The 15,146-nt window shown below is 42.9% G+C and overlaps 1 protein-coding gene across 3 annotated transcripts in view; it reads right to left on the bottom strand.

Annotated features, from left to right (window-relative positions):
• The window catches only part of Prkca (protein kinase C alpha), a 413,537-nt gene that overhangs the window by 118,634 nt on the left and 279,757 nt on the right, over positions 1-15,146 (bottom strand). For all 3 annotated transcript variants that reach the window (XM_063241821.1, XM_063241823.1, XM_063241822.1), the window contains exon 5: positions 12,431-12,559. In XM_063241821.1, coding sequence (XP_063097891.1) covers positions 12,431-12,559 — 129 coding nt within the window. The remainder of the gene's footprint in view (positions 1-12,430; positions 12,560-15,146) is intronic.

Here is a 15,146-nt window from a genome sequence, read left to right as displayed (position 1 = left end):
GAGGTGAGACACAGAAATCTTTTTTTCTGGTTCTACATGATTTTATGGCCCCACAGCACCTCCACTCTGAGTTTCATAAGCTATCCCAGATTTCTTTCTGTCTGTGTAGGCTGATTTCGGTTTTGTTCCTTACAACCCACAATGTCCTACCTAATAATGACAGAGGGGTTTCTATACATGGGAAGTGAGGGTGCCAGACCCCATCAGTGCTTTCCAAATCTGGCTCCAAACATCTCTTCAAGCATCATGAGAAAACTGGGACACCTCCATAATAAAATATCACTTCAGATGAAAGGTCACTGAAGATACTTGTTCTTCGGACGTGTTTGAAAATCACTAGAGTGAGAGCTTGGCTGGCTAACGAGTTCTTGGGAGTCTCCAACTCTGTCACTGTTTCCTTAAGAAAGGCAGGGTCTGACACCAGGGGTTTTCTTCCCTAGACAACTCTCAGAGCAAGGACATGCGAGAACTGAAGGTAACCTGCCATTTCCCATAGTCCCAGTGCCTTCCAGGGACTTTGCAGACGAGGAAGGGAAAGGCAGTTAAAGTGAAGCACGGGCCACTGCCACAGTCAAGTGACATTTTCACACTGGAACTCTCAGCTCATTACACTCGCCTCCTACAGGGTGTTGCCAAGTTTGACAGTGACTTCCCAGCGCCTCCTGAGTCTCACTTATAGGCAGAGCAAAGCAAAAACAAATGAAGCCTCGGGTAAGATTTTCGGGGGGCAGGGGTGGAGTCCCACTGTGGTTATAGCTATGTCAGGAACGAATCAGGACTGAGAGAAGTAATGTGTCCATGTACTGAAAAACTTTGATTTATTAAACTATATGATGTAATGTGACTAGGACAAAATTCTATTAACAGATGCATAACAATTCCTAATATTTTCTTAAGACCAGTTAGTGGATAGTTGGGAGTCAAATCCAACCCATCTGACTCTAAAGCCAATCCCACAGGATCCTCTGACCCAGGTCATTCCTGTTATCATATGAACATGCCCCCATGTGCTTTCCTTGTAGAGTTTTAGTTACTGAAGCGCTGCTGAGGGTCTTTTTCAAACATACCCATATCCTTCAGAAGCCAGAAGTTCTGAGGCTGACAGAGTCCCTGAGATACTGGAGTGGGGTAAGTGACACATGTGTCAGGACACCCCTAATAGCTGCAATTTGCGTAGCAAGTGGGGAGCCTGGACTGTCCTGTTTCTAACGCTCACTGCACACATGAGTTTCCTCTGGTCACTGGGAAGATGTTTACTTGCAACAATTCTCCCATGGGTAGTCACCTGGGCAGGCTGAAAATGGGATTTTCATTAGACCAGAGAAACATCTCCTCACATGCCCTGTACACCACTCCCAGGAGAGAGACTCAACAGGGTAGAGAGGCCAGTGCAGCACTTCCCAAGGCAAAAGCCCATTTTCCCCTGATGTACAGAGAGGCAGGCATTTCTGGTACATTCCTTGCCTGCAACAAAATGATACTTCTCTTATATAATCTTTCCTAAACCAGCACCACCCCACTCTGAAAACTTTCATAGGAAGTTTGCCTTGTTCCTGTTATTTCTTCATTGTTCAAGGGCAAAATGCCTGTCTCGGTTTGAAAAGGGACCCTGACTGTCTTTAATTAACCACAAGCCTTGCATTAATTCCGAAGGAGCCGGAGATAAAGCACAGCCCCATTCTTCTTAGTATAGAAAGGCCCAGTGGGGATGCTCTGCAGCAGAGCCTCCTGCAGGTGGCCACAGCCCACTGTATCCACACAGTGATATTTTAGAACCACCCCTGGAGCTAACTTATTTTGTATTTTCTCAGGAAATCTGCATCTTTCCAAGTGGAAATGCCTAGAAGCCAAGATGAACACAGTCGGCTGTTTGTCTGACATTTTGATGCCAATAATCACAGCGTGTATATACACATTAATTAGAAAATCTTTTGTAAAACATCTGGAAAAGACTTTTGTAGGACATCTGGGCAGTTAGCATTGGAAAGGTCTATAATAAGACAGCACCTTGCCTATTCCAGCTTCCTGCAGGAACAGTGTTAGCACCCTTGAAGATGACAAAGATCAAGAGAGGAAAGTAATTTTTGCATTTATTTTGGGACATTTCCACTGGTGATTTGCAAATACTATACAAATTTTCCTTCTGCAGGAAACCAAAATGGAGCATTTATCTGTTATTTATTTCCTCTTTTGTCCTAATCTCATAAGATTCCTCTTTTACTCCTTCAACAATCAAGGGGTTAAAAAAATGTTACAGTGGAAGTGAGTGAAAAGACATTATTTGCAGGCTTCTAAGAGAGCCTTCACTTGGGTAATATATTGACTTTCTAGAAGAAGATCAAATTCCTTGCAATAATTTCATGGCAATTAATCTTGTGCTTAAATGATAATCCTATAATTAGAAGCAATTAAAATCCTACACAGGGATGACCTGCTCAGTCAGTGTCAACGTTTCTGTATGCTAATGGGGTAATTTTGAAACAAGGCCCCAGAAACAATTTGCTCTCCCTTCCAAGGATGTGAGCACTCAAGGTTTATCTTCAGGAGTAGTTTTTTTGTGGGTCAAAGAAGATGGATGAGAAAGGCCCATATAAAGAATCTAGGAGCTTGGGATCTTTCTAAGCAGGAAAAGAGAAGTCAGATCACTTGTGCATGGGTACTAGGGAACTTTAAAACAAAGGCAAACACTGCATCAGAGGAATGACACTGGCAACCCTTTGCCCCTTGCCAGAATCCTGCTGCCTCCCACAGATATCTAGTGACTCAGCACCCAGCATGGAAAGTTGTGTTTGAATCACTGTAAAGGGAACCAAGCATGAATAACAACCTTAGGAGGGCCTGCTTGTAGTTAGTACACATTTGACATTTAGTCATGCCATCAATAAGTCAGATGAGGTACCTGAGTCAGGATGTAAATAATGACATCCTCTTTGAGAGGATGCAGCCTTTGTCTTAGTGCTGTATATGCTTCTAATGGGTCCAGAAGTCATGTGACTTCATGGTTTAGTCTAAAACAGAATCATTTTAACTTAATCCAAGTACAGGGATAAAATGGCGAGAGCTGCTTGGTCTTGGGATGTGGAGTCCAGCATAAACTTGGATACATTTCTCATGCTGTGCCTTTTGTTTAGTTGTGTCACCAATGGTGTCATCTTCAGCATCCGCATCATCTCAAAAAGTGCTCATTAGGCTCAAATTTGAGACCATAGGCTGGATATAGAAGATAAAATATTGACCTCAAAGGGCTTATGATCTGGTAGAACATGACAATACATAAATATCTACTGAAGTCACATAAAAATGTCATGAAATGTGCAAAGATTTGAAAGTGGTCCGGTTTATATATAGGTCCAGTGTACATGAGAAGAAACTTCATAAAGGCAAATGGAGCTGAGTAGGGAAAAGATGTTCCTGAGCGAGCAGGGGAAAGAGTACAAGGAAAGGCCAGGGGAAAGAAATCTTAGAGAGCTTGTGACTCTGCATCAGGGAGGCCGGGAGCACTTTTTCTTTATAATTAGGACAAGGCTAAAGAGAGGTAGGGGTATAAAAAGATAAAACGAGGGAGGTAGGAAAGGCATTGGCTGCTGAAGGAGTCACACACGTATGACCCTGATCTGTAGGAATGCCTGATCAAGGAAGAAGATGGAGTAGATAAATCCAGTGACCTAGAAGCACTCAAATGAAACCTCACGCAAGCATTCTGCTGTGTTTCTAGCCTGGGGGCAGGTTGCTGTTTGCTTGAGTAAAAGGTGTGCCTGCATAGTAACCACCTTTACGCTTAAGGAAGGTGACTGCTAGCCATGTTTTCTTCAAAGACTAAGAGTGTGAGAGTAAGAGGAGCTCTAATGGAGGAGGGCCAGAGGCAGGAAGTAAAAGCCAGCAATGACAAGGTGCAACAGGGCCTTCCCAGCCAGCTTGCATGCTGCCAGCCTGTGTCCTGAGGGAATCTTTATTTTCATGCTCTCTTACGCACTTTAATTCTTTGCTTTGCTGGAAGGCTTCAGCCAGATTTCCTGCTGCCATCTTTATTTCCACCATCACCTATACCCTGGAAAATGGGGGCTCTGGGGGAAATGATGACACACCCTCACCCATGATGGTGCCAGTGGCACTGCCATAATGACAGGCGCTGCACAGCCACTGCATAGTAGCCACAGTCATTAATTGCAGTCTACAAAAATGAAGTTACAAATATTTGGGCAGAGGCATGGGCTGTTGTCTATATTCAAGGGAAACAGCTGAGAAGTAAGACATGGTTTCCCCCTGGTCAGAGCTAAGGGTCAGCTGTGCAGGAAAGAGGATCCGGTGTGCTGGGGTGGTAGGAGTGGACTGTGCTCCACAGCAGCTGTGTGACCTGGCTGTCCCGGAGCTCTTGAGTCGCAGTTTCCTCAGTTACCAACAGTAATAATGATGATGAATGATACCATTTTTCTCAAAGTGCTCCTGCCTGATGAATTTAGAAGGTATAATCCAGGTTCTCACATGTATGATGAGCAGTGAATTACAAGTGTGTATACCTAGTGGCAAGCAGAAAGTAGATACATCTATTGAAGTCACAAGAAATGGTGCTCAGGGTAAGTCTATGCTGCCAGTGGTGAACGTATGGCATGTATGCCGCGTGCTCAGACCAGTTACTCAGGAAGCTGAGGAAGAAGGGCCACCTGAGCCCAGGAATTCAAACTACGTGAGGTGCCTGTTATCATCAAAAGCTCTAACAGGTTCACAGTCATTGACCTAGGCATTCAGTAAAATGCCAGGGGATATGTGGCTTCCCTGAACATTCCACTTTTCTGCACCTGATACTTGTATCTTGATTGGCTGGCATCACCACTGGCAAGAAGGCACACATAGACCATCAGGTGCAGTGCCCTTTACCTGAGGTCACAACTACCTCCCAAGCTAAACTAACAGAAGCCCCAGACATCTCCATGGGTCTGAGGCAGACAATGAACAACTCTCCATTCTCATTTTTCTACCTATGAAGCAGGAGAGCTTGTGCATCATCATGTATTGCTCTATGAAAAAACAATGCAACCTTCCCCCACTGGCCTCACAACTGATGGATGCTAATGGATTTGTGAAACTTCTACAAACAAAGCCAGCTACAGAAAGTATCCCTTATTATGAATAGCAGTTACCTGTTTTATATTATAGAGTTTTTGCTACTAGTATCAAAGGCCAAAATAAAAGATGTGCTTTCTCATATATTTGAGGGTCTTAATAACTTGTCAATGTTAGATTTGAAGAAATAGAAGTATATGCAGATCAACACAGGGCTGGGATTTTTGTTTCTCTTTTTTTGAGATGGAGTTTTGCCTAGATGGACTTTAAATTCCCAGTCTCAGGTGGCCCGTCTTCCTCAGCTTCCTGAGTAACTGGCTGTACATATGCTCTACCACGTTCAGTTTTGAGTGGGTGTTTTTGAAGTAGACATGGCACGGCCTAGTGAGTAGTGAGTGACTGGAACCAAGGCGAGGGCAGGTACAGAACATAAGCAGCTCACTCAGCTGTTCTCCAGGTCCTTGATATCTATTTAGGTCATAAATAAAAATTTTGTCAACACTGTGACCACACCCACCTTTTTTTTTTGGAGTCAGGGTCTCACTATGTAGTTCAGGTTGGCCTTGAACTCACTATGTAGCCCAGGCTGGTGTTGGACTTGGGGAAATCTTCCTGACTCAGCATCACTAGTGCTGGGATTACAGGTATGCGTTCCCATGCCCAATCATGACTACTTGTTACGCACACGTATGTGTGCCTATACATTGAGTCCTTTAGCTGTTTTTCTCACATTGTTTTTATTTTTTCTATCTTTTTTTTCCTGCCTGGACTCTCTGCATAATGCAGATAGTATAATGCATAAGTGTGCAGGGAAATGAACCATGGGTGGCTGCTTGGCCCTGGGCAGTACCTGCCCCCCCATGTTTGTGTGTACGTCTCCAGAAACAGGCTCTGACATGAAGGAGGGTGTATAATAGCAGTTTCCATGCAGCCAGCTCCTGGTGGCTTAAAGAAATGCCCAGTGACTTACCTGTATTACCTGGCCTGGGGGCCATGTGAGGGCTATTCACAAATGGGGTTCTAGACACAGCCTCATTGCAGAGTCATGAGAGAATACTTTGGTTTGGGACAAAATAATCTCACCTCTTTTGCTCTGCTGTCTGCTAAAGGGTGGGGCACACTACTGGCTGTGGAAAGAGGCATGTGAGGCTTACTGGAACCCAGACAGGGAAGCTGCACCTTTGGGGGACTCAGATGCCTGCTTCACCAGGTTGCCCTTCCAGTTGAGAATGCGCCCTACAGAGTATAGAGAACGCGCCCTACAGAAATGCAGTATTAGCCAGAACAACTGCCTGACTCTTCAGAGTTTGCAGGGATCTCAACAGCGAAGTTCAAAGAACAGCCCAATGTACTCCTATATACTTTTCCTCTAGATACAATGATGGTTAGCACCATGTGTCCCGTGCTTTTGCCTGCAAGCATCAGTGAGTGCCCTCTCCTTCTCCCTCTCTTTCTCTCCACAGTCACTGAACTGCACAGTCTAGATGGTGGGCAGAAAATGGGGTCTGAGTACTGCAAGGAACCTGACCCTGCAAGTCTTGCCTCACCCATGGGCGCTCAGGTTAGAATTCAATCAGCATCCTATATGTTAGTAGCAACCTAACATATTTAAGAAAACTAGATTCTTCCTCAAAAAATCTGTCTAGGACAGAGATTTTGTTCTGGAATCAGCTGTAAAGCACATGATACATTTTTCACTTACATTTTACTTACATCAATTTGAAAATTAATTCCCATGAGAAACTTTTTATACCACTCTTCCAAATCAAATAAAGAAAAGCACACAAAAATGTAGAAAACATATTAAAATTGCCTACTAGAGCAAAAAAATTACACTATTTTGATAACATCAGCACCATTCCTCAAAGGGGAAAAACATAAAAATAAAAATACACCATGAAGGTGGAGGTCTTTCCTATAAATACCACACCAACTGAGCAAGAAAACTCACCTCTGGTCTCGGAAGGGCAATTTCCATTGCAAAGCAGAACTCCCACTGGGAATTTCTATGTTATTTTGGAAATTACTTTCAACCTGAGTGATTCTATACAGGTAAATAGGGACTGAGAATGTCTAACAATTAACACAGCTGCTTGGGGCTTAGGTTTAAATGCATTTTCCAAGAAACTGCTTGCATTTGGACCATAAGCTTGGCTCATTATGGTTTGTTGTTTATATTTGTGTTCTCATTAAAGCCAGGCTAATTCCCACATTCCATTTAAAACCTCAACGGGAGTACCCTTCCTCCGCCTTTCTAATACATACAACTTTTCAGCCTCCGTCTTCTCCACGGGGTCTTTTTCTTCCCAGTCCCCTCCCTGCCCTGAACACTTTCCACTGGAGCCCCATCAGGGTCTGCATAATTTGGCACTTAATTACACTTGAACTTGGATTGTTCTTCAATCCCTTCACCTGGTACCCTCGTCCCCTTGGTTTTAAATCCCATGTTTGAACTTTTTGTACACTCAAACAATCTCAGGGAGTGTTGAATGGGGAGATTTTCAAAGGAGACATTCAAAAGGAGATTTTCCTTACTAAGAGACTTGAGAGGTTCAGAGCCAAGGCCCTGAAAGGCAGACCTGGACTCAAGTCTGTCTCCATCGGTCTCTACCCCAGGACTTGGAGCAGCTTCTTTCTCTCAGCACTCTGGCCCATCTAGAAAGTGAAGATGCAAGAGTATTTACTTTTAAGGGACCTTTTGAGGGAGTTAACAAAACAATGAACCCAAGGTGCTCAGCACAAAGAAAGGTCCAGTTCTATGAATGGTAAGTGCGCAATAGGATCTCAATGATGCTGCCTAGTGTTAGCAAAAACTGAAGTTTTTAGCAGGAGGAGGTAGAGGCAGGGAGTAGGAGGGGATGCCCCTGTGTGACAAGACTCTTCAGGGTTTCACGTGGCGCACTTGGCAGTTTTTTCATACTGGAATAATGTAAGTCCACTGCCTTTTGCTTTGCTCTTTAAAACAATGCCTAGTGAGAATATAATGTTAAGTGAAATGAATCAGACACGCAAGCTTAAATATCACATGGTTTCTTGTACATGAGAAACAGAAAGTACATATATTCCACTGAGGAAAATGTGTGTGTGTGTGTCTGTGTGTGTGTGTGTGTTTGTGTGTGTGTGTGTGAGAGAGAGAGAGAGAGAGGAGGAAGGGGGAAAGGTTTAGATGGTCTCCCAATTATCTGTCCATTGTTTCAAAAATATTTTAATATGCATGTTATTTTGTTTCCTTTATACTACTAGTTTTTTAGTTCACCGGAGAAAGGAAGTTTTATGCTAATATCTATTTGTTTCTTCTTTGTAAGAGATGATCTTTGTATTGATGTACTCTGAGTAACTACTTTGAAGATGACAATACACAGTGTATTAACTATTGTTGTTCTCTTATTATTTTGTTGTGGAATTTTGTTTTATTGTTTTATGAAGTAAAAAAAATAATAGAACAATCCTAGTGGGGAGCATAGGTACTACTTTGCACAAATGTATCAGATACTATTTCAAAATGTGATTACCTTGATACTAAACTTCCCACATGCAAGAATCCTTATGCTAGGAGCAGGTGCTCAGGACCTCTGTACTACTTTTGTAACTTTTCTGAAAATACGCAATTACTTCACATGAAAAGTTCTCACCATATTATTGCTAATTAGGTATGTTTCTGAATTTGACTTTCTGTACTTAAAATTAGACTTCTTGCCCACAAATTATTATTATTGTTTTGGTGGTGGTGCTGGAGATCAAATCCAGAATGGAGGCCCAGGTGAAGGCCTTGGGCATACTAGGCAAGTGCTCTACCACTAAGCTAAACCCTCCAGTCCAGTACACATATTTTAAAAAACAAATTCTAAGTTTTACTGAAACTGTAATTAAAACATAACTGAAATGCTTAACCATTAAATTTGTAAGTAAATTTATTTCCTTGTGCCTTGGTTTCTTTACCTATAAAGTAAGGATAAAATCAGTGTCTTCACAGATACCATGGGGGCGCATTTTTTACCTTCTGCCAGAAGTGTGTTAAATAAGCTAGCCTGCCCTATGGAAATCACGTAAGTGTCAACTGATGGTGATGCTATTGTTTGCTATGATTTGAATATGGCTTTCTCCCCAAGTGAGTATGTTGAAATTCAATCCCCAAGTAACAGTGCTAAAAGGGAAATGTTTTGAGAAATGACTAGGTTACAGTGACTTCACTCTCATGCAGGGGACTAGCATTCTTATAAAAAAGAGACTAAAGGGAGTGGGTCTGTGCCCTCTGTCACATGGGGACACGGTCTTCCTTCCTCAGCACATGAGGAAGAGATAACAGGTGCAGTTTATGAGGCAGAGACTGAGTCTCCTGCTGCTTTGATCTTCATAGCCTCCAGAACTATGGGAAGCAAATTTCTATTACTTACAAATTATCCCGTGAAGGCATTCGTAATCCCTACCACTATCTGTTTTCTTTTCTTTGCCCTTTTCTCTCTTTGGAATTCCCCCAAACTCTAGTCTTGAAAGTTTCACTTGTTTTATGGTCTATAGATTATAATTCTGATGTACAGTTAGCAGTAAACAGTGAGTGAGCTTTGACCAAATCCCCCAAAGGCCTCCTCCTTTCCGGTTGGTCATAAAACCTATGAAAAGGGGAACAAGTGGCTTTATCTCAAGGTGACCAAACTGCCTGGTGCCTGCAATCTGTATGTCAATTAATCAGAAGTGTAAGCAGGCTTTGTAACATTGCAAAGCAATGACGGTGCTGTAAAAAGGTGGTATTCATGTAAATTCCCCGACCTTGTGAACTCATACAGGGTTATATAAGAGAAGAGAACAAAGGAATCTGAGCCAGCCGGCCAGCAGCCAGAAATTTAAATGGCCTAAGCTGACTGACCACTGCCATTTTAATAAACCTCATTTGTTTCTCAAATCTTGGTGTCCTGTAGGTAAATTTCTTGAGTACCCTGTAACAATCCAGTCTAAAGTATTTTGCTACTGCAGTCTGAATGAAGTAAGGCATTACTATTAAACTGTTGCTGCAGTCACATTCTTAGAGTAGGTCTATCTCTATAAAAAAGTTTTAAACTACTTCTCAAGCACGTGACTCACAGTGTAGCAGTGAGTAGTACTGGTTGCTGGGTGGCTTTCACGTGTGAAAAGTCCACATCCAACATAGTGAAACGTAAGACCCCTTGAGATGATTCTGCACCTGTGAGTCAAGCTCACTTCTTGGGAATGGTGGAACAATTAGCAAGATATAAACCCTAGCGTCATGAGAACTGACCTGATCCTTCATCCATGTGCCATCCCAGCCAAGGTGCCCATGTCCCTCTGTGCACTTTTACATCTGTAAGTCTTCTGGGACTTACAGAAGGGACTGGATGACCCACACAGCACTATGTGACTGCTGCTTTTATTTGAGGAGAAAGCACGGGGCAAGTCCAGCATGCTCGGTGTGTTTGCTTTATCTAGAAACACAATGAACAACAGCTGAACATTTAAAAACTCTGTGCAGGCGTTCTTGCCTTAGAGAAAGCCATTCCATGTCACATTTAAGCCCCATAATTAAGCTGACTGTTCACGTGTGATATGTATTCAACTGCTAACAGGGTAGCACTGGAAATAGAGGAAAAGGTAAGAAATGGCAGAGCAGTGTTCAGCCACTGGGTGTTCCAAGTTGTGCTCCTTAACCCCTTACCATCTCAGGATATTGCTTATGGCAATGCCTCAAAAATTGCATGCTCCCTACCTGCAATACATGGATTTAACAATCTATGAGCCTTAACAGAGAAGAGAGAGAAACAAGACAGGGGCTGTGACACTGAAAATTTTCCCAACGCCAAGCTTGTGGTCCTCATGGGACCTTGCTTTCTTTGGAAATGGGTGCCAGTCAGAAGGGCTCCAGCCATCAGCACAGAGAAGGACAGAGTGGACTCCAGCGACAACAGAAGATGCATTAAAAGGATGTGTAAGAGCCACACCCCTAAATGCAAGAGTACAACAAGAGGGGCTAGGAATAAAGGCACTTCTCTAAGACATGGAAGTCAAAAGAGCTTCTTAGCCTAAGGATTTCACACACAATTCCATCTTGCCAGTGAGCCAACAGCTGGTTTGTTCCATGAGGCAAGCCAAGCGTGCTGCCTCTCTCCTAGCAATACCTCAAAATCTTTTGTTTGGTTTCCCTGCATCTTACCTGAGAGGACAGCCCTGGGTAGAAAGGTGCTTAATGTTTTAAAAAATGAGGATGTTTTTCAGAGTAAGCTTTTCCTAGATCTCTTCTCCCTTCCTTTTTATCTTCAACAAATGCCATCCAGCCTTCCTTTCAGGATATTGTCTGTGTTTACAAACAAGTAACATTAAAGCCAATTTATTCAAAGTGTATGATAGCTTAAAATTTTTCAATGAAAAATGAAAATATAATACCGTCATTTATCAGACAAAAATGAATGCATTTGTCAAAGAATGAGCATACCGGTGGCCTAGGAGGGAGGCCTAAGGGCAAGAAAACAAGGCTGATATCTGGCTTAAACCATGAGTCAGCATGGAGAGGGTCATGGCACAGAGAACTCAAGACAAATTGAGGACACAGGATAGGTCCCAGACCACTAAGATGCCACAATAACTCGAGCCACCAGGCTTGAGTGTGTCGATGTATGCTTTGGTGGGAAAGCCAAGGGAAAAACCAGAATACAGTGGAGCACAGGCAGACACAGCCCCAGAAGGCAGCATCCTGGACCATGGACAGCAAATTTGGATCTGTGGCCGGGCCACTTGTAGGAGGTATATATATCATGATAAATTAGCAGCAGGGGTCTGAAGTCTACTGTTTTAGTCTCAATCCTCATTAACTGCAACAGTGTAAATTATCATATTCCTATGGCTCAGGTTCCTCTTCTGGAAAATGAGGCTAGCAATCAGGCACTTGTGAGGACTAAATTATTTGTGTGAAATTTCCAGCACCATGCCTAACACACAGGAAACATATGCTCAGTCAGTGGCTCTGTTGTTCAGGTAGATTCATCAGGTTATCACTGCCCAATGCCACTAAACATCTGGATCTTCCATCGATCCCCTCCCCTGCCCAAGTTCTACTCTCACCAACAGCATTTTGGCTTCCTTGTTCCCCTGTCCTTGGAGGGAGAGTACACTGGTCCTGCTGTCAGAGTACTCTGATCCACACAATGGCTGCAACTTTGCATGACATTAAGTATTTAGGAATTTGGGTATAGAGAACAGTCCCCTGGAGCTGGGTTAACTCACCTCTGCTGGGCCTGAAGATGGTGATAACACAGTCATTATAAAAGGCTCTGAGAGGGGGTTAAGGCTGCTAGGCCAGGTTCCACTCTGCTTTACAGGACCTTGATCTTAAAAACGCTGCTCTGGGACAAGCACGCCTTACCTGTAACATGGAGTTTCTCATCAGTGACCTCAGCCTTCAGGTAAATCCTCCCCCTCTTCTCTGTGTGATCCATTCCACAGAGGCTGGGGACATTTATTACACACTGCTTGTGAACATTCATGTCGCAGGCTGTGAATTGAGAAAGCAAAGGGTTAGGCTGCCATATGGACTCACATCACTTCCTCTGTGTTTTGGTGTCTGAGTAAAAGTGGGAAAGAGTTACCTTCTAACTCGATAGTTTGCTATAATGTTTTTGGTGACATAAAGAACTGTTAGCAGATGTCCCTTACAGCACAAGCTTTGCGTGAGTGACAATATCCATCCTTAAAATAGCCATCCCATATTTGCTCAGTTTTCACAGAAGCAAAATACCCTGACTTTGTCTTCTGTTACTGCTTCAAATATTTAACAGAATCCACATAGGTAAACGTATACGAAGTCAGGCTAACTAATATTCTGTGTACACATAGTCATATGACATGTAACTTTTAAATGGAGGATATATTTCCTAAATAGTTCCTTCTGTCTTACTGATTTCAATACTGGGAAAGTGACGTTCTGTGGGTTGAGTACAGGAAATTTATGAAAGTGTATTTTCCTCCACCAACCCTGTGTTTTCAAGAAAGTGTAAGTATGTCACTTTTTTTTCAAAGTGAACTTGTGTTTGATATTTTAAGCCTGTCTTCAAATATTTAAATATTATTCCCAGTAAAACAAATATACAGCTGGCAGAAGCCATTCCTTACAGCTGACATTATGTGGGCGAGACAAGGGGAAGATAAAAAAGATCAGTCTTATTGCAGTGAACTGAAGAAACCCTGCAAGGAATCCCGGGTGCTGACTACAAACCTGAGGTGTCGCCGCTCTACCATCCCCATACCCTCGGACTTCCGGAGGGAGGGCTGGCTGTTGCAATCCTCATGAATCCTCCAGAGAAGCTAGCAAGGTTGTTCTGCAATCTTCAAGGCACAGCCTTCCCATTCCTTTCATTTCTGGTTTTTAATTTTAACATTGCAAAATAAGTTGTGAAAAGCACCACGCATGATGTATGTCTGCCACAGTTAAACACTGATTGCGGGCTGATGGACACACCGAGGAGAGAATGAGTTGCAGGTCTGCCCATGTGGGTCTTGTCTGGCTTCTGTTCCATAACTAACTCTTCCAGATCTTGTGCCTCGGCTTAGCCAATACTAAGACACTCGACAAGTTGTGTTACAAATGTAGTTTGAGCTAACCAAGTCAAAAGTCTTCAAGTGCCCCGCAGAACTGGCAATTTAAAGAAAACAAAAGCCAGAGCTTCTGGAGAGAAGACGGGCAGCAGGGAAGAGAAGGCGGGGAGGTGAAGTGCTCTGGGCTGGATTCATCGCTTGGCTCTAACCATTAACTGCTGTTCAACTTTGGGAAGCTCATTCACCCTCTGCAATTTCATTTCCAACTCTGTATACCAGCAGGCTAGTTTGGACAAGTGGCTGGTACCATTTTCCCCACCAGGTGGAGCTGCACATAGCAGCTTACAATCTTGTAAGGTGCAAAGACACAGGACAAACTGTGTCTGTGGGGAAGCTGGGGCCATGGCACCTGACTGCTCAGTCTCCTTCTCTCCCCAAGAAGGAGCTCCAGAAGCACTAAACGTCCAAGGAAAATAGTTTAAAACAAAACAAAAAGTACTTTCCCCTAATCTAAAACAAGGTCCTAATAAATAAACCAAAAGAATGTTTTTTATTAGCATAAATTTAGTTAACAGAATACAGTTATACCATTTATTTATTATAGGAACATTAAAATATAAAGCTTCTGACAAAAACAAAACAAAACAAAACCCTCTAAAGCTATTAGTTGCCTATCTGCGGGGTATGAATGTGTCCCTCAAAAGTTTGGAAACCTTATCCCCAAATCCATGTTAATGGTATTTGGAGGCAGGAACTTTAGGAGGAAATTAGGATTAGATGCGTTTGTGGGACTGGGGCCGCTAGGATCACATTAATCACCTTGTAAGAAGAGAAAGAGCGTCTAACCTAGCAGCTTGCTCTGTCTTCACAGGTGAGGCTCTCTCATTATTTTATGATGCAACAAGAAAGTCTTCACTGCATTCTTGTACCACGCTCTTGAACTGCTTGGCCCCGGGACTGTGAATGGAGTTACCCTGTCCTCTTTATAAATACTCAGTCTGTTATGTTTTTATAGCAACAGAAAATAAACTAAATATCTCCATGTGCCTCACCATTCTCTTCTGTGTTTTGTTAAGGTTGCACAGCATCCATAAGTTCTGCATCCCACAGAAGAGAACATGCCTAGGAGACAGTGCAGCACAGCCTGCCTTATCAGCCCAGGACCCTCCTCAGCTAAGTGGATGCCAGGAGGAGAAACTCAATTGCAAGTTCTATCCCATAAATGAGGCTGACAGTATAAGCTTTGTAGTATCTAACCATCAAGGCTGGTTTGTATGCAATATATTTGCACACTCATTTATGTTCCAAGCTTTAAAATAGTGAAATATTTACAAATGCACTTGTATCAGCCCCATAAACTATGTCTTTGGAACCCCAGGGTTTCTTGAAGCACAGAAAGCTACTGGCCTGAATGACAAACAGATTGCACTAGGCTGCTAAATTGCACGGCTTTGTAAGGTGAACAACCCGAGTTTTAAGGAAATCACCATCTATTCCCTAATGTTCATCATGTACATTGATTTTTGTGTACAGTGCTTGATCTATCT

The sequence above is a fragment of the Cavia porcellus genome, unplaced genomic scaffold, assembly GCF_034190915.1.
Source record: "Cavia porcellus strain 051 isolate PalLab524CR breed Dunkin Hartley unplaced genomic scaffold, mCavPor4.1 scaffold_32, whole genome shotgun sequence".
Taxonomy (NCBI): Eukaryota; Metazoa; Chordata; class Mammalia; order Rodentia; family Caviidae; genus Cavia; species Cavia porcellus.
This window is presented reverse-complemented; position numbering and strand designations above follow the sequence as displayed.